This window comes from Platichthys flesus, chromosome 8, assembly GCF_949316205.1.
Source record: "Platichthys flesus chromosome 8, fPlaFle2.1, whole genome shotgun sequence".
Taxonomy (NCBI): Eukaryota; Metazoa; Chordata; class Actinopteri; order Pleuronectiformes; family Pleuronectidae; genus Platichthys; species Platichthys flesus.
In genome coordinates, this window is record NC_084952.1 from 1,711,971 (window position 1) to 1,739,553 (window position 27,583).

At 43.2% G+C, this 27,583-nt stretch overlaps 3 protein-coding genes across 4 annotated transcripts in view; 1 reads left to right on the top strand and 2 right to left on the bottom strand.

Annotated features, from left to right (window-relative positions):
- Window positions 1-1,316: 1,316 nt before the first annotated feature.
- sparc (secreted protein, acidic, cysteine-rich (osteonectin)) lies at window positions 1,317-13,217 on the bottom strand. 2 transcript variants are annotated; one of them, XM_062394066.1, is made up of 11 exons: window positions 13,125-13,217; window positions 7,506-7,571; window positions 7,015-7,053; window positions 6,797-6,841; window positions 5,299-5,386; window positions 4,128-4,249; window positions 3,815-3,935; window positions 2,942-3,075; window positions 2,112-2,260; window positions 1,870-2,018; window positions 1,317-1,728 (listed from the first exon to the last, which is right to left on the bottom strand). In XM_062394066.1, the coding sequence occupies exons 2-11, from the start codon at window positions 7,560-7,562 to the stop codon at window positions 1,700-1,702; spliced, it is 933 nt and encodes a 310-aa protein (XP_062250050.1). In that variant the 5' UTR covers window positions 7,563-7,571; window positions 13,125-13,217; the 3' UTR covers window positions 1,317-1,699. The 2 variants fall into 2 exon arrangements, with proteins under 2 accessions (XP_062250050.1, XP_062250051.1); XM_062394067.1 differs by lacking the exon at window positions 6,797-6,841.
- A 9,563-nt stretch (window positions 13,218-22,780) lies between these two features.
- On the bottom strand, window positions 22,781-25,715 carry atox1 (antioxidant 1 copper chaperone). Its single transcript, XM_062394511.1, has 4 exons — window positions 25,562-25,715; window positions 24,612-24,687; window positions 23,662-23,808; window positions 22,781-23,507 (listed from the first exon to the last, which is right to left on the bottom strand). The coding sequence occupies exons 1-3, from the start codon at window positions 25,565-25,567 to the stop codon at window positions 23,684-23,686; spliced, it is 207 nt and encodes a 68-aa protein (XP_062250495.1). The 5' UTR covers window positions 25,568-25,715; the 3' UTR covers window positions 22,781-23,507; window positions 23,662-23,683.
- An 889-nt stretch (window positions 25,716-26,604) lies between these two features.
- slc36a1 (solute carrier family 36 member 1) overlaps window positions 26,605-27,583 on the top strand; it is a 30,264-nt gene continuing 29,285 nt past the window's right edge. Inside the window, exon 1 of the mRNA XM_062393469.1 lies at window positions 26,605-26,744. The gene's annotated coding sequence lies outside the window, so the exon portion shown is untranslated. The remainder of the gene's footprint in view (window positions 26,745-27,583) is intronic.

The following is a 27,583-nucleotide window of genomic DNA, read 5'->3' on the forward strand; positions in this document are numbered from 1 at the left end:
TTTTGTTTGACAGAACTCTCCGTCTCTATCACTCAATCCAAACACATTATTTCACTTTGCTAAAGTTTATATAATCTTAGCAGCCTTCACTTTGCACTAAAAACGTGTAATAAGTCTGTTTCCACATTGAACAACATGATTGTAGTTTATTTGAACTACTTCACACCCATATTATATTATTTTTATATAGTTGTGGGTTTGTTGAGGTAGTACACACACAGCTGTATTTTATAAGTGTACATGTACATTATGTTCCCTGAAGAACCCACCAGGACCTGGACGACTTCATGTACACACAGCTGGTCTCACTCAGCTCCTCAGTACACCACGTTCTCAAGTCTGTTGTTTAAACGATGGACGACGTGTCGCCACTTGAAATGAAGCCAAAGTCTCCAAGGGACGGGTGACGCCATCTTGTTCTGGTGACATCACAGTCTGTGCAGTCTGTCAATCAGTATGTCTCACCCCTGTATTTGACTTTGAGAGAGTTTGCTTTGATTTTTTTTTTTTGGGGGGGGTGATTTAAGACCTGTACCTCAGCCAGCCACCAGGGGGTGATCCCGATGTTTTGGCTTCACTTTCAGGTAGCTGTAATGTCGTCTATCTTTTTATTAAACAAAGCAGTAACCTAACTGAGACATCATTTATTTGACAGCTTCTCAAAAGGAAGATGTGCGGCCTATAGAAGAAAGCTTTTAAAGAATCAATTGTATATTTGTAAGATAAATTCGAAGTGTTGAATTTAGCTGAAACGCAAACAAGGAAGTGTTTTTATTCTTAGGTTTCAAATTAGATTCACAAGGGAAAGTTTTAACAACCACTTAACTTTAAGTGTATCTTGAGGACTAGTCACAGAAATCTGTCCCACATTGTCATATGTTCAAATCCTCCTTGTTAACAGACAGCCTTCGTACGAGTCGGGATCTGATCCCTGGTCAGCTCATCTCAGGCAGAGGAGAAACAAACGCAGATGTTGATGCATGCAGAGATTTCCAGATCTTTCTTTTCATAGTCTTTTATTCATGTAAGAGTTTTGGTCGTGCTCTCAGTAGAAACATGTTATTATTATTGAGAAAAACACTCAACCTGCGAGATTTTCCCTCAGTGACACGTCCAAAACAACATATCGTCTTTATTGCTTCAAAAATATCATCACACGCGTGTGTCCTCGAGCGGGACACAGACTCTGTTTGGAAAATAACAACGAACAAGCAGTAGTCAAAGGTTCAGGAACCAAAATACACAAAATAAGGAGTCCACCACCGACAGAGTGCAACAACTAAACTGTGGTTTGGTAGAAAGCAAGCAGAGGGAGCATTTATTTAGAAACTTTATTTTGGACTTTACAGTTTTTGTCTCCTCAATAAAAACGTTTCAAATTGTTCTCCGTTTAAAACCCTGAACAAATCATAGCGTCTAAAATAATATTGTCCACAACATACATTTACACCAGAGGTCTTGAGTTTACTTTACTGGGAGTTTTGTTCCACCAACAGGAGAATTCAAAGTCAGTACAGACTGTGCACGTTTCTCTTTTGTAATCTTTTTAGTGGTATAGGTAGGAAAAGTCATAATTCAAACAAAAACAAAATAAAAAATAATTTGCAATTAGCACCGTTACTGAGATTTTTAACTTAGGGATCAGCACCTTGTCCCGTTAGTAGCGACTAGGAATCAGACTGCTGCTGCTCTGAGGAGCTTAGATGACCAGGTCCTTGTCCACGTCCTCTGCAAAGACAAACATTCACAACATCTGTCAGTTAAAGTGCTAGGGTGTAAGAGATTTATAATTACTGTAAATTAACAATAAGTTATGGTTCCTCTAGATATCGACTCATGTGAATTGGAGTTTGCACGGTGGACACTTACGCTCCTTGACTCCGAAGCAGGCGGCCCACTCCTCCAGGGCGATGTATTTGTCGCTGTCGCTGTCGCACTCCTCAAAGAAGCGGGTGGTGCAGTGCTCCATGGGAATGAGGGGGGCACGCAGGGGGGACAGCTCTGTGTGGGTCAGGTATCTGCAGGGCGACGCACACAGACACACAAAGACACGCACGTCACAACGCTGTCAGGAAACTGAAAACGACAAAGGCTGAAACAGCGGCTCGTACCCGTCGACGGGATGCTGGTCGAGCTGTCCGAACTGCCAGTGCACGGGGAAGATGTACATGTTGTAGTTCTTCTCGAAGTCGTGGGCGAGCAGGTCCAGGGAGTGTTCGCCGGCCTGCAGCCGCTTCTCGTTCTCGTAGATCTTCTTCACCTGAAACATTTCAACAGACAAGCGTCAGAAACACGAAGATGCGTTCAATGAGCTCGTAGGACTTTCTGTTTTTTAGTTTTGGAGGTATGAACATTTGTCTCTGCTCCTCTCTGGTGCCACTGAGCTTTATATGATGAGCAAGAAGCAAAAGGTCTTTTTTTAATGTCCCGTTAGAACCTGATGTTTTCCAGATGCTCTTTTTAATGATCCACAGAAGCTAAGTCTGCTCTGGCGGCTGTGGAGTCGTCGTATAAACAGAAGTTAAGTGTATGCACATCAGAGTGAATGAGTTTAATCCTCAGTTTGGATTCATATTTATTCTTTATGAGCATCTTCAAGTTAAAGAAAACCAGATCAAACGAAACATTGTGTTCCTCCAGCACCAGAGAAGAACTTTAAACTATACAATCTTTACTATTTGTCACATTTAAACTTGACACAAAGAAGAAATATAAATTCACTTTTGTTATAAATGCTTTGTAAACCTGTAAAAGAAGCAACTCTTGGTTTTTGACGAATCACAATAAACTTTCTCTTCAGAGTTTGTGCTTTGTGATGACTTGAGAAATGTTGGAGGGGAATTTGTCATATTCTGTTTTGTTTAAGGACTTTTGATTTAAGTTTTGTTTTCAGAATCTCCGGCGGACGCTTCTGCCTCTTTCGTAAGAAGCTGTGTCTCACCCTGAGCTTCTGCTTCTCGGTCAGCAGGTTGTTGTCCTCGTCGCGCTCGTACAGAGTCACCAGGACGTTCTTCAGCCAGTCCCTCATGCGCAGGGGGAACTCGCTCAGCTCGTGGTCCAGGCAGGTGTCGATGTCTGCACAGAGAAAACACACTTTAATACTGGATCGCTCACACACACTGGTTATTAGAGTCAAACAGGAGTCGTGAGCAGCAGCAGCTTTTTATTATCTTTCTTTATTTGACGTGTGGTTGATCATTTAGTGCAAATACAGAACAAAAAGTGACTGAATGAAGCATCAAGTCCAATTTGATGAGGCTCATGGTTGTTGCACCAGTTACAGGAACTGGAATAAATAAAGTTATGTTGGGAAAACCGTCCTTTAGTAAATATTCTTCAATAAAAACTATTTAAAGTTCACTGTTTTGTTTGTGAGATTTAATTAACTTTACTTAAGTTTTCTACTTTTCAAATCTTTATTTCCAAGAAACAAACAGATCCACAGTCAAAACCTGCGACCTGTGAGATCTTATAGAACCTTGATCTCCACCTGGACCCTTGGGCCCCGACTCCTCTCCTCACACAGAGTCAGTTTGAACAGTGGAAGAAATGCAGCCTGCATGTCAGGACGGATCCTGTGAGCCGCCCATCAATCACAGCAACGCAAACAGATGACACGTCGAGAGAGAACATTCAGAGAACATTCAGAGAACATTCAGAGAACATTCAGGGAACATTCAGAGAACATTCAGAGAACATTCAGAGAACATTCAGAGAACATTCAGAGAACATTCAGAGAACACTGAATTGTGCTCGTCCTTTGAGTCGGAGCCCAAAGAGACTCCGACTCAAAGGCTTTTCATTGCCAGCTCACGTTTGCAGGGTCCGATGTAGTCCAGGTGCAGCTTGTGGCCCTTCTTGGTTCCCTCCAGGGCGCACTTGGTGGCGAAGAAGTGGCAGGAGGTGTCGTAGGTCTTGTTGTCGGTGCCGCAAACCTGAAGAAGAAGAAGAAGAAGAAGAAGAAGAAGAAGAAGAAGAAGAAGAAGAAGAAGAAGAAGAAGAAGAAGAAGAAGAAGAAGGGATCAAATTTACTGTTTAAGTTTCCAGTGGCTACTCCACTGGTTTCCATAAGAGGAGATTTAACAGAAGGTTAAGTTCTTAACAGCTTGTTGTTGTTTTTCACTCACGTGCTCGAACTCTCCCTCGGCAGCGGTGCAGGTGGTGGGGTCCTGGCACACACACAGGGGGGTGTTGTCCTCGTCCACCTCGCACACTTTGCCCTTCTTGCAGTGGTGGTTCAGGCAGGGATCTGCAGAGACACAGGCGGAGTTACAGGCTGCTTCTACTTTAAGATCATTTTGACCTTTGACCTACCAAATCTAATCAGGTGACCTTTGAGTCCAAGTGAGTGTTTTTTTTATCTAATATCCACTGAAAGCTGCAGTTACTTTCAAAATGATATCACAGGGATAATCTTTCTTCTTCTTTACTTTTTTCCCTCTGTCATCCATCCTTCCATTTTGCATTTTGCATTTTGGGCATTTCATCATTTCATCATTTCATCATTTCATCATTTCATCATTTCATTTGCTCAACTTTGTTTCCAGATGTGCTGATCATTAATTTCTTCAGAGAGCAGTTCTAAAGTCACTTAAAAAGTTAATTTTTTCTAAATTTTACTTGAATTACATTGGCTTCTAATAAAGAATGTTTTCATTGTAATATGAGGATTATTCAGCAGAGTAAAGAAGTTGATGTCAGTTGGAAAACAAAACGTCTACTTTCTGTCTGACGCTGGTACAGTTTGTACATTTTGTACAAACTGTTTCCTGTCGGTCGAACCTCTCGAAGCAGAACATGTAATTACAGACGTCTCCTCTCAGAATCAGCCACTCTGTTATTACGGCTCTTTGAATTTGTGAGTCTGAGGCTCGGTGAAAGTCGACAGAGCTTCACAACCCGAACACCAGAGGCCAGAGGAGCCGAGTCAGTTCAATCTAACGTTGTGTGAAGCAACACACGCGACACATTTCATCTCTGGAGTCACTGAAACTTTAGTGTTCAGCTAAAGAATGTATGTGTGCGTGCAGCAGTGTATTCATCATGTAGGGAATAGAAGCAAAATAATACAACTTCCTGTCCATGAAACTTTACCATAGCAAAAACAACACATGTAATTAATAATATAAATATGACAATAATGAAACAAATATAATTGAAGAGACCCGTTTGGAAACAAAGTTACGGCTCCAATGAGGTTGAACTTTTCACTGTTGGGTTTGTCTTTTGGTTAATATCCGGGAGTCAGTTCATCCTCCATCTGAAGTGATGACAACTTGTGTGCGTTCGTGAACTTACTGTCCAAAACCTCTTCCTCAACGATCTCGATGGCCTCGTCGAACTCTCCCACATCGACCTGCACTGGGTTGGCTCCCACCTCGGGCTCCTGCAGACAACCAGGGGTCAGAGGTCAGACTGTGAGCACATCACACTCGAGGAGAGAGAACTCACATCTGCATTTTTTACACTTTCTGCAGATCTGAGACTATTTCTGCTCGATGTCCACTCTGACCAAACCGCCTAAACGTTCCCTCAGGCTTTTTCCTGAAGAGAAAAAAACCGAATGTGAGCGTCACCGCTAAAGAAGGTTCCTCCCCGAATAACAAGCAGCTGGATCCACATGTGGTGAAGCCATGAAAGACGTAATGGCTTCCTGGCGGTTTGAGTGAGCGGCTAAAATTAACAGCTGTGGGATCTCTGGTCCCACTGGACCTCTGGAGCAGGAAACGATAAACACATTCACATGGAGGCCGACTCCAACAGTTTGTGTACGACGAGAGACTCTGTGCCCCGAGAAAAAAGTATATTTATGTATAGTTATGTTTCTTCATATAAGGAAAAGATTTGGTGGGATGATTCAGACGAAGGCCTCAGAGGTATCACGTGAATCAGGAAGGAATTTAGTGACCGAACTTTTATCTGGAGGCCAAGAAACGAGGCTGAAGAAAAATCTGAGGATCAACAAATAAACATAGACAAAATATTTGTTTAGGGAATATTTTTTGCCTCTTGATCAATATACAACTTCGGCCACTAGGGGTCTAAAAAAAATCAAATGATCCTCTGCCTCCTGAGCCAGAAGAGTAAGCTCCAAATCAAACTCTGTTTAGAATCCTTTCAAAGTTTCCTGCTGAATATTGGAGATAAACTCTAGTTTTTAATAACTTCTGAGTCTTTTCATCTGATGTACAGTTCAGCTTCACTCTACAACTTGCTGGAGCTGATTCAGTCAGTTCCACACTTCTCACAGGAGATCGTACCAGAGGGGGAGCGAGTTGGGAACAACGGCTGAACGTCCTCGAGCGTTTCCAGAAGCGTCTGTTTGCAGAATCTGATTCTGAAATAACTTTGCCCAAGTGGAAGTTTTCTGTTTGGTTTCAGCGGCGCTCAGCTGTGGGCGTTCACACGAGAACTCGCCACCAGCGTCACGTGGACCGAAACCAGCGGCCTCCCAAACCCCAGAGCTCCATCACAGATCAGATCATCTCTCTGAGCAGCTGCGTGGCTCAGGAAACACGACGCAGCGGCCAAATCCAACTCAGATGAGACCAGAACTATGTGGGTCCAGTTTCCTGAGACAATCTGAGACAATCTGGAAACTAAAGCGTGTAAAAGTTGCCTTCATTCTCATTCCCAAAGAAATGCATCTAAAGTTGATAAATATTTATCTGATGCTTTTGTTTCTCCACTGGTTGGAATTAAGTCGATGAATTAAACATCCTTGTTTCTGCTGGAAATGATGTATTGTATTTTTCTGGGTTTTTTAATGATGAGAGGATGAACATGTTAGACTGACCTCGACAACTGTCTCATCAATCACTGGCACAGCATCATCAATATCCTGCACACACACACAGACACGTTAAACAGTCTGGCACGTGAACACACACTTGACACAGTCACAGTTTACACTCAGGGGAACAAGTGGATTCATAAAAACAAATGTGGTGAATTTAATTTGTTGTTCTTTGGTTTTAGCAGCTTTTTAAAGACTTTCTCAACATCTGGACTCACCTCATAAACGGGCTCCTCAGTCACCAGCACCTCCTCAGTCTAACACACACACACACAAACACACACAAACACAAGTTAAACTCACATTAAGGACATGAACACATAACACACTGTTCAGAGACACACACAAACACACACCGAAGCTCCAAATCTACACACACAACTACAGTGTGTGCTCAAGGGAGCAATTGGTCTCAGGAAATTAAACATTTCATCTGCACAGACTCACAATCTGAACACACACACACACACACACACACACACACACAAACACACACAGGAGCTTCACATGGATAGGAAAACACAATTGAATTCATGCACGCACACACACAAAAGCACACGTGAACTGATGATCACACGGCGGTGGACTCAGGAAATCACACAAAGGGAGGAACAAGCTCATAAAGACACAAACACACACACACACACACACACACACACACACACACACACACACACACACACACACACACACACGCAGTATGACTCACAGGAGCAGCCATGGCGTGGCCGGCCAGGCACAGGAGGAAGACGATCCACATCCTCATCTTTAAAGTCTGTGGACACAAACACAAAATGTCTTTTTTATTATCATTATTATTTCCACAGGTTGATTTTCAGGAACATGTGAAGTGTCTGAGCTCAACACGTCCTTTAGAAAACAACATGGACGATCAAATATATCAATTATATTAACAATACAACAGTTTTCACGTGGAGAGATGTCCAGTGTGTGTGACGTGCGTCTTCAGGCATCTTTAGCGCCACCTTGAGGTTGACATGTTTTGGACACATTCCTGTTTCTCTCAGAATGAACTACAGATAATGTGCTGATCCCTTAACTTCCTCATTTTGTTTTCCAGATTGAACTTTGCTCCAGAACTTTGGTTTATGTTTGACGACCTGCACGGTTCACGACATTTCTCCCTCAGCAGTGTTTGAGCTGATTAACCATCTTTGGGAAATTCCTGTGAGCTGTTGCAGCTCTGAGACGAGTTCCTTATCGTCCTGTCTCCATCTGAGCGTCTGAGCACTCGATCTGAAACTCTCCTCCTTCATCTCATCTCATGTGAAGGACTAAATAAGGGCTCCTCTGTGTGGTGAAGGACGTTGTTTGGGCTTCCCACCTCTCTTTAGTGTTTGTTATCTCCACCTTCGTGATGTCAGCGGTTTCACTCAGACATCGATAAACCATCTCGGCATCACAGATCACACAGTGCACAGGTCCACAGGCGAGTTGAAGAGTCTGTGGAGGCTCCACCTGTTCCCTTCAGATCATTGTTTGCATCTGTTGTGACTGGATGTGAGGACGAGCAGGAAGACATCTTGATACAAGCGTCTGTATCTCGTGTGTTTGTTGAGGAATTCTCCTCTCAGGCCTGAGCCAGATCGCACGATGTCCTGAACGCTGCAGGAGATCAGTGGGGGAGAGTCTGATTTAAAAAACTGAGCTGTGCATACTCTGAATTCCAGCCCCTCGGATTAGAGGCCAGCAGGTTAAAACCCACAATGAACCAGCAGAATGAAACAAACCGATCTTGTCAAGCAACGTTAAACATCGAACATGTCCGTCAACAAGTGCTGCAGTTGTCCAATCAGACGCCGAGGAGCTGGAGAAGAATTCCTTGTGTCTTGAAAGCTTCACCTCGAGGGAGACTAAGCTTGACATTTCACTCAGATGGTTGCCCGGCGTCCGAGAGAAGACAAAGCTGGAAGGCGTCTCGACACGAAGCGTCTGAAAAGGACGACGTGTTCGGACACATGCAGTGAAAAGGGTGAAGTCTGCATGAGATGTTTGACAAACCCTCAAGCAACAGAAGCATTTCTGTCAATCTGCAAAATGTGTTTACTGCTCGACTCGAAGAAGAATTTCTCTGAGCGGATTAACGGTGTTTGAACTTTGGTGTTGTTTTCTTTCAGGTGATGTCGTGTTCTCTCCTCAGAGCAAGTTAGCACAAGATCTTACATCAAAATAAAGCTCCTCAGAACCAACTTGAAGTCCTTCCTTCAAACGTAATGGTCTTATCATCTTGTATATGTCCAGAACAACAGACTTGGACTTCAGAGCAGCTAACGATGCATCGTATCTCCGATCTGCACGGCTGCTCCTGTTGATGCAGGTGTTGTTACCGTAATAAAAACTAGATAGAAGAGATGTTCCTTTACTGCTTCTATGCAAGAAGTAATTAAATCTGGAGAAGAACTCAGTAGCCACAAGAATGTCTTTGCATTGTTCTGATCTTCCTGTCGAAGGGAACCAAAGCTCCTTCAGTGCACGACGCAGAATGAAGGCAGCACCTCCACAATGGCGACCACTGTTTACGAAGGGCCGAGGAGTCATCAGAGGACTTGGACGTGGACGTGGAAAAATACAGACGTCTCCAAATAATCCAGCTCACAAGGAAACGTCTCTTTACCTTCTGAGGGGAGGGGGGGGGGGGGGTTCTGCTGACGGGAAACTTCGTAGAAAGAACCTCTAACACGTCTGAGATGTGCGTCTGACTGAGGGTGAGAAACTCAACCCCGGCGTCCTCTCCAGGAAGCGCCGGGGTCAGTGTTTGATTTGGAGGGACGCGGTGTTCTCATCGCTTGTCCGCTGTTACATATTCCTGCTCGGTCATGGAGGCTCGGACTGACGTAACAGCTGGAGAAGGTGTTTTATTTGGAAAGCCGCTCTCATAATCAAACAGCAGCGGCTAAAAGGGAAACTTCAGGCTCATAAAGGAGCCTCTTTCCCCTCAGATGTGTTTAATTTGGGAGGTTAGTAAGGTAAGCAAGTGTAAACTCGCTACGGCGGAAAACAACCCGGACTGGAACTTTCTGCGCAGACAGACGCCGCCCTCACTTTCTCTCAGACGTCCGTCTTTTTCTGTCTCGCTCTGCGTCTGAGTCTTTTTCCAGCCGGGGGAACAGATTCAGAGGAATTCTTTCTGCTTCTCCTCGGTGACATAACAGGCGGGTTTTCGAAGCCTGGAAAAACAACCTGCAGCCATCTGTCTGCCAGTAAACAGGACGGACAAACAACACGGCACAGGAGGCAAATACTCCGAGAAGCTCCTGCACAGTGATTTCCTCTGTGAGCTCTGAGCTCCTGAAGGAGGCTGAAGTTCACGAAATGAAAACTGCAACGATCAGTCGATGAATTTAAGTTGTGATCATCACAACATTAAAATATCTGCTGGTTGCAGATTGAATCATTTCTTTATCGTCCTGTTGGTCGAACAAAACAAGACATTTGAAGATAACGCAAACCCAGCTGTAGTATCCTCAGCATTACCATCTGACATCAGACGCCACAAGCTTTAGGCTGTCTTTATTATGGTTTCATTAGTGTTTGTTTGTTTATTGTTTATTGATTGTTATTTTGATAACAGGATGGCGCCAAAAACTAAAGAACTTTTATCCAGGACATGTTTTGTAGAGCTGGTCATGACCCGAGAGAGAACGTGTTACTATTGGTCTCCGAAATGTAAACGTGTTGCTCTTATAAACTTGTTTTAAAGAGTTTTCTGACACAAATACATCCCTGTGCTAAAATAATCTTTGGTTTTCCAAGTAAATATGTAAAATAACACCAGTGTTACCCCCCCCCCCCCCCCCCCTTCAGTCACAGCCACCTCCTCCTTCTCCTCCACTGGCAACTAGACACCTGACAAATCCTGTTTTCCTCCAGAGAGGGGACCCCGGGACAAAGAGTGGTTTTCAGAGACCACCAGTCACCCCTGTCACTCAGAGACAAAGAGCAGAAACAAGAGGAGCAGGGAGGAGGAGGAGAATATTCAGGATCAACGGAACCTGGGTCACATGAAACTCTCCAAGTTCTAAACTGTGAGGTCTGAGGTTTGTGTGATTCAAAATAAAAGCCTGAGGCAGGTCAGCTGCTGCAAAAAATTAGGATTTAGCTTTACTGGCTTTGTCGTAACTTTGTGTTTATCTTTAGTTTTATTACACCGACCTCGACCGTTAACACTGTCTCTTCCTTCCTTTCTTCTTCCTTCCTCTCTCTCTCTCTCTCTCTCTCTCTCTCTCTCTCTCTCTCTCTCTCCCTCTCTCTCTCTCTGCAGACACTAATCTGCAGGTGTGTCTGTTCCACGTCGAACCCAAAGAACAACGTGATCCTTCCTTCCTGTCGGTGGATTAAAACTTTTTTCTAGACTTTGCCAAGCTGGCCTGATATTTCCCAGCATCCTCCGCTCCGGGACCACAACCCCCCTCCCCTCCTCCTCCTCCTCCCTTATTATCCCTTCTCCTCCCTTTTGGTTCAGAGCTGCCACCTCAACAATCAGACGTAGAGAAGCTGTGGCTCTTTAACTCGCTCTCACAGCTGCCAACACAAATGGTTTCCAACAGGTGAGAAGAAAATCTCATGAAAAGAGGAATAAAGATTCAACAAGTTCTCAAAAGATCCACAGAAATCTAAAACTATTTGAATAAATCAGTGTTCATAAAGTTAAAGATCCCTCCAGACATATTTGTTATGATATATTAGATTTTAACTTAGTACACAATGATCGAACATTTCTTATTTATGCATCTTCTCCGTATATCAGAATCTGTGAAAAAGCAAATATTTCTCATTTCTAGAGGTCAGAGGAGTCAGAACAGCTTTCACAGATGAGTCAAACTTTGTGGGTGTGTGATTCAGCCTCACATCTGGGTGGAGGATCGGTTCCTTTGCAGCAGATACACGTGAAAGCAGCCGTTTCATGCACATACTACAAAGTCAGCACTTTACGTCTAATTGCTAATTATCTTTTTTGTTTAGAAACGACCTAAACACATTTAACTCCCACAACCTCTCATAGGAGATAACAACACGTGTCCTTTCCACAAGCTTGGGCTTCAATCTTCTGTTTGAACAACCTCCAATCTCCTGGTCTGAGTCTTTCCTGCAGATGTTGAACTATTCGAGTGTTAGCGAGGGACCGACTCTAACACTAACCCGTGACCGAGTGATCACGTGACGCCGGAGGATGAGACCTAAACCCATTGGAGACGTGGGGACGGAACCATAACAACACGGAAACTCTGCAGGACTTTCAGCCTGTTTGTCTTTTGCAGATTCTTCACAGAGGAGCTTTGAACAGCTGGTAACTGAACACCATGGCAACCCGCATTCCGTTACATGGGAGTAATCAGAGAGTGGGAGTCTGGGGAGAGGATGGAGGGAGGGAGGGGGGGAGGGAGGGAGGGAGGGAGGGAGAGAGAGAGAGAGATATTTGTGGTGGAGAAACGCTCTCATTCCTCTGTCAGGCTTTGTTGGAATCCACCTCTTTCCTCTCGTCTTTCTTTCTTCTCACTGAATCTTCTCAGAACAAAGAGGCATCGAGCTGAACTGTGTCTTAATTCCATAAAACACATAATCCAGCAATAAGAAAAGCTGTTTAAATGTATAATCACTGTTTGTGTCGACGCCTCCCTCCTCCTCTGTCAACCCTTAATAAGCAGCCCCCCCCCCCCCCCTCCTCCATCTCACCCTGTTGCCGATGTGGCACACAATACCTCCACAGAGAATGAGTCCCTCACAGCCAGAGCCTGTTTACCTGCAGGCGGTGGTTTTCCTCGCAGCTGTTTGTGCAGTTATAACAGATCGTTCAGATCCGAGGCCTCAGGAGCTGAGTTTCAGACCCCAGGGCTCGATGGGGAGGGTGTTGGTTTTAACGGAAAGTTTAGAGACGGAGGTAAACAGACTCAGCTGCCTTTGGATGATCTGCTGCAGGTGAAGCAAATTACGTTTGAGGCCGAAACGTGAATTAATGTCGGTTCAATTTTGAGGAGAAAAGATTTGGTTCAGAAAAACTTTCAGCAGAAATGTTTAGTTGGATTTAGAGCAGCTAACAAAGACATTTAAGGTAAGGAAATAATTCTGCATCTAAAAGTTTCCCCTCGAACATGAAGCAGAATAATCACAAAACCAGATTCTGCTCCGGCCAACTCCTCATGTTCCCCTTCACATCCTTCTGCAAAACTGAACCTCACAGTCAAACTAAGGAAAAGACTAAATCTCTTCTTCCACAGCTTTTATTACTCCAGCTTTTAAACTGACCCACGCTCCCGTGAGGAAGGATAAACCAGAGTCAGGAGATTTGGATCAGAGTGAGACCTCTTACCTTGTCTTTGTGGAGCAGCGGCACCAGGAGAGAAGTCGGCTGAATGCTGGACGATCTGATTCTCTCACCACTTCACACAGAAGACGTTTCCAGTGGGACGGCCCCCTCCCTCCCCCCTCCTGTCTGCCAAACCTCCCAGTACACCCCCCCTCCCCTCTCCCTCTCTCTTCCTGTAGGCAGGGCCTCATGTTAACTCTCTGCTCCCACTGACTCACCGTCTGGAAGCTGCAGGATTCCCAGTTTGATCATGGAGCTGAAAATCAGAAAGTCTCAGCAGCTGCTTTTTAAGGCCTTGACCAACGCCAAGAAGGGAAACAACTGATTCACATGATGTTCACACTGCACCGGGTGCTAGTGTGTAAAGAAGACTGAGGAAATAGATTGAAATTTCTCATCGTTCTTTGTCTCATGACGACTGAAGTGAATAAAAGATGAGGAAGGATCGTGAAAACATGAAGTTGTGAATAAGCTGCGTGTGAACTCAAGGTTTCATTTGTTTCTGTTTTAAGGAAGGTGTGTCTGATGTTCAGCGTTTTGACCCCAAGTCAGAGGTCAGAGGTCACAGGGCCGCAGGGATCCAGTGTCATGTCTCAAACTTCTGATCTCAATCTCTGAATCTGCTGTGGACTGAGTGTGTCACCAGCTGCTCTGTTGTTCTGTCTGAATAAACCTTGAATAACTTGACGGTGAGGGTTCATCCTCTGGGGATGTTGCAGCTCTGAAGCTTCGGCTCCTGTGGGTCTGAATCATTCAGTTCTCTTGAGCCTGTGGAACGTTTACATCATTGCTCCTCAAAACACCTGCCGACAGACAGAAGCAGCCGAACTCTGGATCCATGACCCAGCGTCTCCTCGGGGCCGGTGAGGGAGGAGAGGGGCGACTAGTACTGTCTGTTCCCACAGTGCTGATGTGAACAACAGCTGGATGATAGGGAGGGGGGGGGGGGGGGGGCGATGCAACGTGGCGTTTTTCCATTCTGCCTGGAAGCCACAGTCCAGCCGATGAAGGACCGAGAAGAGAGGAGGAGGAGGAGGAAAGGGGGGAGGGGAAAGGAGGGAGGAAGAGGTGTCATTAAACCGTGAGACTCTCTCTCTCCTTTCCCCTCCTACATCATTTATCTTCACCTTCAGCCTGCCTCCCTCTTTTCTTCTGTCTCTCGTTCATTTCTCCCTTTTTCCTCACCCACTCTCTCCCTCTCTCTCTCTCTCTCTCTCTCTCTCACTCTCTCTCTCTCTCTCTGTAAACGTGGCAGTGTTTGTTGTAACTCGTCCAACACAGATGATGAGGTGAAGAGCTGCAATTAGGATTTTTCAAATTGCTGCTGTTCAATTCTGCAGCTCAGTGATTCCACAGACAGTTCAGGTTTAATGTCGTTAAATATCATGAAACACAAACACTGAGAAAAATATAAAATATAGAGTTTTGAGATCGGGTAGATTTAAACAGGAATATTTTACGATATCTTCGTTAAATTCAAGTCAAGTCAGGAAATGATTATTATCCCCAAATAAACAATCTGGTAAATTATTGTCTGATTGTCAAACTGGGCAAATTCAACATTTACTGACCACAGCTGAAATCACATAAACATCTGCTTTTTATTTATTGAGTCACTTGTATGTGATCCAATTAAAACATATTTATGATAGAGCACAAGTTACATTTTTATCTGATTCAGTGGAAATGTATAATAAAAACCTCACAAACACACACACACACACACACACACACACACGCACACACACTCAAGATTTGGATAGAACAGTTTTATTTTCCATTCCCCCTTCAGACGACTCCAGTGAACTTCGGCCTCTCGGTGTTTGTCTCACCCTGTAAATGAGGGAGCGGCGGGAGGAGGTAGACGAAGGCAGCGATGACTCTGAACATTTAAAACCCAACAACAAACATCAAAGATTTTTATTTAACCACTTTTTCCTCTTAAAAGTCACAAGGTCTTAAAAATGATTTCTGCTGTACAGGGAGACTTTTCTCTGTCATGGATATTTTGCCTTGAGCCCTTCACCTCCTCCTCTTCTTCCTCATCCTCCTCCTCCTCCTCATCCTCTTCATCCTCCTCCTCCTCTTCATCCTCCAGCAGAAGGCGAGGGTACGAATCCACACCTGGCATCAATTGCTGCTCTTTTTCATGTGAACACACCTGAAGGTGTAAATTACATGTTTGCTGCACAGCACCTCTCGTGAGTTGTCCATACAAAACAATAATCAAATCAATTAAACACAGAAAACTGAAGCTAAATAAAGTCAAACGTGGAACGATCTATGAAAAGTTATTTAAATTGAAGTTATTATGAGAATGGGTGAGTTTCTGGACGGCCGTATCTTTAACATAAAAAGGTGGACAAGCTAACAAGGCTTATTAAAAAGTTTCCTATATATTCCTTATCATTTGTGAGATTTCTTTACAGTATAATAACATTTAAGAGAATAAACAGAATTCTTCCTTGAATGTGGACACAGTAAAATGTATTTATAGAGAAGTGAGAATCAGTTTGCAGTGAAGTGAAGCAGCTCTTAAATCCAACTGAGCTGTTTCCCTCTTGAGTCGGTTTAACGCCCCGATGGTGACAGAGCTCGTTCCTCAGAAAACGTCAGACTGAGACACAGAGACCAAACCCTGATGGAGGGTTAGAGTCTGTAATTACACCGACACAAGCTCAGGGCCTGACCGCTGCCATCACAGGCCGGGAGTCCAGGGATTCGTTCAGAACTCGCTGTCGCCCACAGAACGGGTCCGAGCAACAAGAGAACATTTTCATCAAAAACAAAGAGATGTGAAGACGATGAAAATCTCTGCAGGGGATGATACATGATGATGAGTTACTGGACGTTATATTTAAAAAATCATCTCACAGGTGGAGACAAATCAGTGTAAAGTGTGTAGATGGGAGATTTAAAAAAGGTTTTAGTCTTGTATCCTGTGTCTGTAAGTGCCAGGGGTCCCATGGGATCCTATCAGAACTTCTTAATGTGTCTCAGAACCTAAAAAAGGTCCGTCTCCATGATTAGAAATCTGTTAAATCTGTTTTTATGTCCGTGGTCTTCAACCTACTTAAAATCAGTAAAGATTTGAAAGTCCTCTCATGAGCAGCGGGTAGGAAACGACAAAGCTAAGTGTTGGTGGAGGAACATTTTCCACAATCTGGAACAATCACTATTTATTTTATTTATAAAGCATTAATACTAATCACAGCTTGTGAAGCATTTTTTAAATGATGCACAAAACATCTGGAACCTGTCGGTTTAATAGAATAAGGCTCTTAAGTTTAGAAAATCTAGAGGATTTGTATCATGATGAAACCTGGACCCAGCAGCTGCAAACTGTTTGGTGACGTGTAAACCAGAAACTGCAGCTCGGACACAGTGTTCTGGAGTCAGACACACACACACACACACACACACACACACACACACACACACACACACACACACACACACACACACACACACAGAGGTTGGGACTCGAGGCGGTGCCATGATTTCAGCAAATGAAACACAAAATTCTTCTTTATGCTGAAGAGTGGATGGATTTATTTTCTGCTTCGTCTCATCACACTGAACAAATTTAATTCTATTACTTCCTGAGAGTTAGAAGTAAGTTAGTAGAACACACACACACACACACACACACACACACACACACACACACACACACACACACACACGCACACACACATCTTTCACACAGAGAAACAGATATGATCTCCACCTGACACTGAGATGTTCACTGACAGTGGCTCAATAAGAGAACTATGATGAGGATTAGAGGTAATTTAAGGTTGAGCACCTGCTGGAAAGAAGGACCCTGATGAACACAGATATTTCCTGAATGAGCCTCTTGTCAGCATCATTAGCTGTGGGGGGGGGGGGGGGGGGTTGAGTAAACATTTATCTTTAAGGGAACTCGCAGAGCTGATTTTTAATGTGAACTATCCCACATGAGGCGGCCGTGCACCAGAGGAAAGGAAAAATAATATTGCAGTATTTTCATAGAGATTATTATGTTTTATGAATGTGTTTTATTAGTGTGTTTTTCTGTCCATCTGGTTGAGCTTGGTGGTGAAACTGTCTTCTTCTGATATGCTTATGATGAATTCACTACTTTTAACTTCAACCTTCATATCACAATCTTTCTGGATGAGTTGGGAATTCAACGTGAAATGTATTTATATATTATTGAAGATTGAAACTCTGTGATCATCTTATTTCAAGCTTTATCACAGTTATAACGTCTTAAAGGAAAAATCATCTTTCCAACCTGCTCTTTAAGACTGTAAGGTTTGAAAACGTCCTGAGTTTAACTTTGCATTTGATTAAAGGACTTTCAGAAAAACATCTACACCACATTCAAATACCTGCTCATGAGGAGTTTCTCATCTCTTTTGAAAGGATTTAAAAACACCCACTCTAAACCTCAGCAGATATACAGAGTCTTGTTTTCACTCGTGTCCCTCACAGGTTCCAACATGTGCAAGCAGAAGGTCACAGGATCCTCGACACTCCTGATGCCTTCAGACCTGCTGCCACGTGTTAGGATGTGAGTCCAGAGAACTGAACTGCAGATTAAGATTTATTTATTTCATCAATAAGGTTGTTTCTCTTTGTCTTAGTTGTTGTGTTTGTTGAGAGCTACTGGATGTCTGATAGAGTATCTATCTATCTATCTATCTATCTATCTATCTATCTATCTATCTATCTATCTGTCTGTCTACCTCTCTGTCCATCTATCTATCTATCTATCTATCTATCTATCTATCTATCTATCTATCTATCTATCTATCTATCTATCTATCTATCTATCTATCTATCTATCTGTCTGTCTACCTCTCTGTCCATCTGTCTGTCTGTCTGTCTATCTATCTATCTATCTATCTATCTGTCTATCAGTCTCTCTATCCATCTATCCGTCTGTCTGTCTGTCTGTCTGTCTGTCTGTCTGTCTGTCTGTCTGTCTGTCTGTCTGTCTGTCTGTCTGTCTGTCTGTCTGTCTGTCTGTCTGTCTGTCTGTCTGTCTGTCTGTCTATCTCTCTATATGTCTGTCTGTCTATCCGTCTGTAGATTTATATTCACATACATGTGTTTTTTTCTGTTTCTGTCATTCCTCTTCCTCTGGATCTGTCTCCTCTATGTGTCCATGTGTCCCTTTGTATTTATATGTATCTGTACGTTGCATGTATCTCTTTGCAGGTGATGATTCAACATCTGATTCTGTTGATGACCTGAGGTCCAGATAAACCTCCTCACATTCCATCTGATCCCTGTTCTCACGCTCTCGGCCTGAACCGTCTCGTCCACAGTTCTTCACTCTTTCAGTTTTGGAACGGGAATCAAACCTGGAATCGTCTAGCTGGCAGCAACAAGCAGCTTGTGGCTTTGTGTTGTTGGTTTTCTTGGACATGTCTCGACGACGTCTGTTACTGCAGAGCAGCAGGAGGAAGGAGAAGGAGGAGGAGGAGGAGGAGGAGGAGGAGGAGGAGCAGAGGAGTCAAGTCTCTGCACAGCTGTGTTCTCTGTCTGAACGTATTCTGCGTTAAAAGAGACAATAAAAACTAAATTATTCACTGCAATTTTCCAGATGCAGAATTGATATAAAACCCTTTGATCTAGATGTTTTAAACAAAAAGTGTCTTGATCGCCCCCTGGTGGCTGGCTGCAGTACAGGTCTCGACTGTGCACACTCCAAATATGCAAAACGGATGCGTTCGTATCCGGAATATTTTGGCATAATTTCTGGAAAGTGGGAGGAGGTTGAGATGCGTCGTCCATCTTTATTTAAAGTCTATGAAAACACAATCAAATACATCTGAACCTCGCAAAGGGGCGGGTCTCCTGGTGTGACATCACTGTGGCTGTGAGACATCATCAAGACTCTCTTCAGATGCTCAATCTCTCAAGTTGCTCTCATCTGCTGATATATTTCATCAGCCGACCAGCTCCAAGTAGCCTGTGTGTGTGTGTGTGTGTGTGTGTGTGTGTGTGTGTGTGTGTGTGTGTGTGTGTGTGTGTGTGTGTGTGTGCGTGTGCGTGTGCGTGCCATGGCTAAGGGGGAAGTGGGGTGGAGTCATGGCTGTCACATTCTGTCCAGTCGGCCAAAACAAACACACCTGTCACCGGGAGGCCACAGCCAAATGGTGAAATGTGCAGTTTGACTGACGAGAGCAATCAGTGGGCCGACCCTGCGGCTTCACGTCTCTCTGGGAGTCTCCACCGTGGACTTCCTCTCTGGTCGCTGGAGCTTTATCGTCCTGTTCTGGGTCGAAACTCGAACCGAGCCCATAAGTCACATCAAGGAAACGTCAAGCTTCCTGTTGTGGGGGGAAAGAAATCGGAATAAAGGTTTAAAATGGTTCCATGTGCACATAAAGTATTTTACTGTTAAATATCCACAGATTTGGATTTGAGCAGTTTCTTGAAAAAGATTTTCCCCCTGGAACTTCTAACAACCTGCGAGTTAGTTTGAAAATTATGGACAACTGGATTTGTACTTGGATGAGACTTGGGGATAAAGCTCACTAAAGATCCTATTACACAACACTACTACACAGCACTACAACACATTGAGGAGAGGCAGACAACCTGATCTGTTTGTCTGTATCTTGGCATCTTTCCTCCTCATCTGGACTTGTTGGTTGTGACGAGTCTCAGAGTTCGTGACTGTGATGAAGAACAGCATTGTTTTTATTTTGGGACATTAGTTTTGGGCTTGTGCACAAACACAATGAGTCCAGCAACAGGACAAACAACATGAGACCAAACAAGCTCCCAGAGCCTGGAGCGTCAGAAAATCTATTTTTTAAAGCTAGATATGAACCTTTTCAGCTTCTAAGTGGAAATGAATCGATTATGATATCAAATATTGGCATTATTGAATGTAAATGTAGGTGTATTTTCCTTCATTTGTTTTTAATTGATGGAAAGTTCCGGCCTGCTGTGAGGACACAAGCTTCATAATGTGTGATAATAACAACATAGCAACCTGCTGCTCAATATGAGTGTCACCATAAAAGTAGACAGGTCGTTTTTGCTTCACTTTATTACACTAATCGAATCATCGGAGAAGCCGGTGTTTGCAAACGGAAACTTATTCAAACACACACAGATCAGAGCTGGTGACACGCTGCAGGTCAGTCGTCAAGCAGAGGATGAACGAGGGCAGAGCGGCTGCAGCTCCAGACCAGAGCAGCTTCTTCTGGAACAAGAGGATTCACGAAGCGTCGGCCGCAGCGAGGACGCACAGTGTTCGTGTGTGTGCGGGGGGGGGGGGGGGGGTGATATGAAGAATCCAGTGACTGTGCTGACGACCCTGTTGTCTGTGGAGTTTGTGCTGTACACAATGAGCCTCTGTTCGCCTCAGTGGCTGTTTGAGACGGCGGCGGGGGCCAGCGAGGGCCTGTTCGCCCTCTGCATCACCCACCAGGGCTTCTCCAGCTGCTCCACGTTTCCAGCCTGGCTGGGTAAGATCCATGTGACGCCACCGCTTGTTCACTAAATGATTTGTTTCAGATGATTCTTCTTGTTTTACTGTACAACTGCTTTCAAACAAGCACCCCTGGAGATTTACTGGTTGCTCCATCTACCAGAGACTTGAGCTCGTGCAGATCTGAGATCAGTTTGTCGTTGGCTGCTTTCAGACCTGCACTGAAGTCTTGACATCTTCCCGAGATTTCCAGGATTCTTTTGTGCGTGAGAACAAAATGTAAAAGTCGGTTCCTCTGGACATTGTGAAATGATTTGAAGCCGCGAGTTTGACCTTTTGTTCAGAGCCATCTTGTTTTTTTGAATCAAGAGGTAACCATATTTGGAGGAGCAGGGGGTGGAGCCTAACGGAGAGCTCACGGACACAACCCCCCCAATTACACCTGCCACCTGCACCCATTGGTCGGTACAATCACATGATAACCACGCCCCCAACACCTACTCTCCTTTATGGTCTGTTTGACTCTAAATTATCATAATTTGCGGATGAACATCAGCTGTTTGAAGAAGACTTGAAACTTCAGATTGAGACATTAACTCCACAACCACAGGAGTCGCCCTCTGTTGGTCAATCCCCAGAAGACAGATGTCAGGCCATGATCTACACTCCGCAGGTTAATCCAACATGTTGCACCTTGTTGTTGCAGGAAGCTACAGTTTGTCCTGGATGTTCCTGTCTGCGTCCAGTCTGCTGTCTCTCTCTGTTCAGGTGATGTAGATGTTTATAGTCCAGCATCTACAACTCAAACTACCGTGAATTACAAAACTCTGCAACAGAAATATTATATTAACTATCACCGGGTTTATGAAATATACTGCGGCCAGCCAGCAGGGGGCGATCAAGACACTTTGGCTTCACTTTTGGGAGCTGTCATGTCGTCCCTCTATTTAATGTCTGTTTCTTAGAATGTCTATTAAAAGGTCAAATCACTGACAAAACAACCAACCAGCTAGTTGGTGGTTTAACTTGCAGCTGCATGTTTACAGTTTTATAAAACATGAAACCTCAGTAAGACTCTGAGTTGAATCTGCTTCCTCCCTCTCGTAGTCGCGCTCTGTGCTGCCGCTCTCGTCTCATTCCTGGTGTCCGTCGAGCAGCAGGATCCAGAGCTGCTGAAACACCTGGGCTGGACCTTCTACATCTGCTGCGCCACCATCTTCTACGCCTCGCTGGTGACGGTGCTGCTGGGGCTCGTCCACAGCGACCGAGGCCGCGTTGAGCCGGCGGTGAGTGGAGGGCCGGTGGACATGACCGTGATGGCAGCCTGAGGAGTCCAGACAGATGATGTTCAGATCATCACGTTCATATTATTTCACTTTAAAGTATATTTCTTTGTGTGTATTTATTATGTACATGTTCTCAGGATTATCAGGAAACTATAATTTAACTTTTTTAACTCATCTTCATCCTGTTCCTCTGTGGTCTGTGTCTGCACTTTGAATGTGTGTGAAAATAAACTCAGTGAAATTAACCTCTGAACCTCGAGCTGCACATTTCAAATCAAACAGCTTCACTCTCACTGAAGCTCAGCGAGTTCAGCTTCTCTGATGTGAAGACAGATCGAGGGAATGTTATCAAACAGCTGATGAGGTTTTAACCTTTTAACTGTTTCTAACTGATCCAGAATATTCTGGAGTCATAACTTGAAAACCAAGAATATAAACTTGGTGAAAAGAGGCAGAAGATACAATTGAAATTAAACTACAGCACGAAATATTCACAAATGAATAAAAGAAACCTCTTTGTTTTTTACTTCTGTAATTAAACTGCAGCTGAGAGGAGTCAGGTGCCTCTGTAGAAAACCTCACACAAGTGAGCACAGCATGAGCACATAGCGCCACCTGGTGGTTGAAGTATTATTGTGTTATTTATTATGCAAACTGAAAAACCGACAGGACAGTGGTGACAACAGAGTCAAAACGTTTTTTTTATTCATTTGTAGAGAAGTATGTCTGCTGAGCTGGAGGGAAATGAATTGGTTTGGGCATCAGCTCGATTTTTATGCAGAGACACTTGTTTGTAATGTGGGTTGTAAAAGCAGCAGACATCTCTTTTATAAGATCTTCAGCAAAATAATTTCTCTAAGGTTTGACAGTTTATTATCATCACATCTCCTCCAGAGAAAGTTGTCTAGACAAAGAAATAAAAAAGGAAACTAACAAACTGAGGCAGAGTTGATTTTATTTAATTTTCCAGATGATTGTAATAAAACACAGAAGACTGTTGTTTAGTTAGATAGTGTATCCAAAGAGTGGATTTCATACATTAGTCTGTGTTTGCAAATCTCCAAAACCATAGCAGATATTCACCACATAAGTCCCCATCTATTAGTGTTAATCCCACAACAAATAATACTGATAGAACAACTACAGTCTGCAGAATGTTTTATAATCCAGGGAATGTTCTTCATATGGTTCAAAGGAAGTTTGACATAATCTGTTTTTCTGTTGTAAGTTCATTAAAGTTACAAACATCATGATCATAATAAACATGAAATAGCAACTAAATGCTTCACATATATTTTTGTGTGTTGATCTTTTCCTTTGACAACTGAAATTTACAATTATTTAAGAACATATATGGAGTCCTGTTATTTTTTAGATAAAAGAGCAACATATATAAAAATGACTTCCATGAAAATGTGCAAATTCATTTCATTGAACAGGCGACCGTGTTGGACAACATGAAAACAAACATAACAAATACATTGCTGCAAATAACAAGTACTAACATCATGTGTGTTTGTTGTTGTTCTCGTCTGGTAAATCTGAAAGATGATCTGCATCCGGGGGGGATGTTGTGCGTATGAGCTTCAGGAGGTGGGGGGGTGATTCAGACTCTTCCTTCCAGTTTATAGATGTTTGCTTTGCATTAGCAGCAATGATTTCCTGAAGAAAACATAAACACACACAAGCAGATTAAAAACAACAGCTAATCATTCTCTATATATGAGTAAACAATTAAATTAGTTGCATCTAATTCAGACAAAGCTGTTTCTGCAGGAGAATAAATTGAATAAAAGTCACAATGATTGAGTTTCACCTATGAGCAGCAGCAGACTCCTTCATTTGGTGCCGTTGTACTTGACTTCCTTCCCACATTTCTTCAGCGTCTCAGTGAGAAAGTCCACGTCTCTGTCGGACTCGATCCAAACCAGCTTCTTAGGCAAGTCGATCTCGAACTTCACATCTGTGAGCAGAGGAGACAAAGAGGCACTTTGTTTAGTTCCATGAGGCGACAGCAGCACGATGGAAACCTGCAGTGTCTCACATGATCAGCACTGAACTGAACAGAAGAGAAGATTCACTGTGAGACACTTGAATTCTAAAATCTCTTTTCGATTTTTACTTTGTGGACTGATGAACTCTGAAGAAAGATGTACAACTAAGGTGTGTTTTATCTCAACAAGTCTGTCACACCACAGACTGTCGGACTGGTACCAGCTGGAAAAACACAAAGTGTCACTCAGGCACCTGATGTTTTCAGGACTGAGCCAATTAAAATAAAAGAATCATCGCTGCTTCAGGTGACACGAGGATGACTCGGCATTCAGAGCCAAGAAGTCATGAGGTGCTTCTGAAAACCTGAAACTGCACTTTCACTTAGAGTTCTCTGTGACACGTCAGAGGGGAGAAATCACTCATATAAACATTTCGTTGTATTTATCAAAGGCAACATTGAGATAATCAAGAAACTAATATATATTATCTGCCAACACGTAAAACTAAATTTTAGATTTAGTCTATTTCTGATCTTTTCTTCTTCTAACAATATTTGAGTGATAAGAGCTGTAGACGACTTTATATTGATCTCTGTGCTTTTTCACAAGACAAACAATGTTGTGGAGTTCAGGTCTAAGGGAAGTTTTCTGGTTTGCACTGTCAGGGCATTTGTGTGTGGAAGTTCCATGTTCCCCCCCAGATTACTTAATCAGGGAGTTTGAAGAAGAAGAAGAAAAAGAAGAAGAAGAAGAAGACAACTCTTATTCTCACCTCCCAGTTTGTTGAGGATTCTGGTGACGGCTCCTGAACATCCCTCACATGTCATCGCCACCTCGAACTCGTGTTTCTGTCGGAGACACGTAGAATCATCAGCTGACAGTTATACAGATGATCAATAAGTGAGGTTCACATTCTGAGATCAGATTAGATCAGAAACAATCCAACACTGACACAACTGTTGATCTATTAATGATTATTCTGTTTGCATAGTTGTTTGAGTGAAGGTGACATCTTCATATGTCTCGATTTATTTGGCCAAAAGTCACAAAACGTAATATTCAGTTGACATCAGTGTCTATGAATCATCATAGACACAAAACCTCCAGACACAAAAACAGTTTCTTCCCCCCACGCCGTCTCACTCCTGAACAGCCAATCCACCGTGACACTGTGCAATAACACTGTTTCTTTATAATAACCACTGTACATATACTCCCGAAGTTATATTATATTGTAATTATATTTAATTATACCATTTATTTCACCCTCTCTGTACAACTGTAATACTCATACCATTCAATATGTATCCCTGCACTTCATTTCTTTCTTTTTCTTAGACCATTGCATTGTTTGTTTTGTGTTGTTATGTGTATTCTATGTAAGAACATTGAGAGCCTCTTCACCATGTCAAATTCCTTGTTTGTACAAATTACTTGGCCAATTAAACCTGATTCTGATTAACATGTTTATACACAAATAATTCATCTCTGAATCAATTGGCAAGTCACACATCTGTAACAACGCTAGTGTGACGTAACATCTAAACCATTAACTTCTTATGTAATGAGATTTAAACGTAGAATCGATAAAAACCCTGATAACGTATTAAAGGTCCAGGAGACCGGTTAGCATACATGCTACCTAGCATCCCGACCAGGACACGCTGTTAAATTCAAGCTAACTTTCACCACAGGTCAGATGAAGCAGTTTGAAGAACTCACCGTCATGTCTGGAGTCTTGTGTTGAGACCTTCTGTCGATCAGATGTGAACTTTCACCTCGGACGTTTCTCAGCTTCTGCAGAACGTGAAGGAACCTGAAGGAACTATCACTTCCTGGTTAGCATCAAGCTCGCCGTCATGTGCGGCAGCATTTCCGGTGCAGAAGTAAAAGGATCAGTTCACGGTGTACAGATGAACATGTTTTTATGTTGCAACGGAGTCAACTTTAAACTAATTATTAAAGCGTTTATTTATATAGGGAGAATTTAGCGATTAACTGTCTAGATTTTGGAAAAAAACTCAACTTCCGCTTATATACTGAAGGTACTATCTCTAACTTGATGTGAAACATCGGTGAGTTCCCGGATGTTTCTCTTTTTTAGAGCCGAAATAAAAAATAACGTATCAGTATGTTTGTTTTCACTTTATTTATTAAAACTGATCCTGCAACCGGAAGTGAGTTTTAATAGAAGAACAAACCGCACACAGAACTCGCTTAGCGCCGCTGCCACATCACTGGGCTGCTCCGGTGCTCAAAACAAGCGCCTCCATTCTGCTACATGGTTTTCAAAATAAAAGTACGGTGGCCGCTTTTTCAAATTAGGAAAAAACATGCAAATAGTTTATATTTTACATATTTATGAAAAGTTTAAATATCTGTATCATTTAAGACTGGAGTCGCTGGCAATGGCATTATTTTTTTCAAGGCTCCCTCTTACTTTGCTCAAAAATATTTAGAAAGAAAACCAAACAAACCACACAGTAAATAATCAAAATATAGCATATACAAACTGGAACAAAACATATAAAACAAACAACATTTATTTGTACATTTACATAAACATATGAATGAACCTAACCTTCAACTTTACATGATAATTGTTATTATCAGGAGTAATATTAATATAACTATGATCATTAAATGTACCAGCATTGTCCTGAATATAACATGTATATACAAGTTTTAATTACGCAAGAGGATAACGGCGTCTCCAAGGAAACAGCACGTCAATCCCCGCCGGCCACGCTGCGCCCCCTGCAGGTCACGTGACGCCGTGCAGTCCCGGTCCTCCTCCTCCTCCGCTAAGCTGACCTCAATCAGTGGACATGTATATGAAAATCACTGTCTGCGGTGACAGCCTCCGGTGAATCCGACCCGGGAGAGAAGACGAGGCCGCTGAGAGGTAGGTGGTTCACCCGGGGGCGCTGCGTGTTTACCCGGGACACAAACATAGCGCGGGAGGCTAATGTTAGCTAGCAGCGGGGATCCTGGCACCTCGGCTATGCTAAGCTAAGCTAACAGTGGATAAACAGGTTACAGGTAGCGAGCAGCTGATGTTTGCTTGGGGTCTAATCCCGTCCTCCCGGCGGGTTAAGCTCCCCGAATCGAACCGAAGCCCCGAGTTCACAGCCCCGGTTGTCTGCCCTCTTAGCGCGGCGCATTAATTCACAAGCCCGTGTGATGGGGCAGTTTCCCGGCCTGACCCCACCGGTCTGCCCCGTCACCACCCGGACTGAAGACCGGTTCGAAGGAGGGGATCCTCCGTGCGTGTGTTTGTGTCTTTATACATGAAGTATTCTGAGGAACTGCAGTAGAACTTAGGAGAGTACTACACTACTGTCCTGGTTCCTATAGTACAAGTATGTTAGAGGTGGGGTAATTATTTACTTGTCTTTACACATAGATAAGAAAACCGATATAACTTAAAGTACCACATAAACTCAAACAACACGTGTCAGGCAGTAATAACAACAATGATACTTCTGTATGATGAGATTTATTTTGTAGGATACCTTGTGATTCCTCAGTTTTATATCTGAGAATGAACATAACTTAATTTATGGTTAATAAAATATGGTATATACAGTATGCATTTAGTGTTTTGCTCCTTGTACCTCCACCAGGCAGGAGATTGTGCAGTATTACGCAAAAACTGCTCAAATCATTCCCACTGAACCGTGCACAGTAGTTTATTGAACATTGGTTAATAACCGAGCGTTATTAACCATCATGCATTGCTCT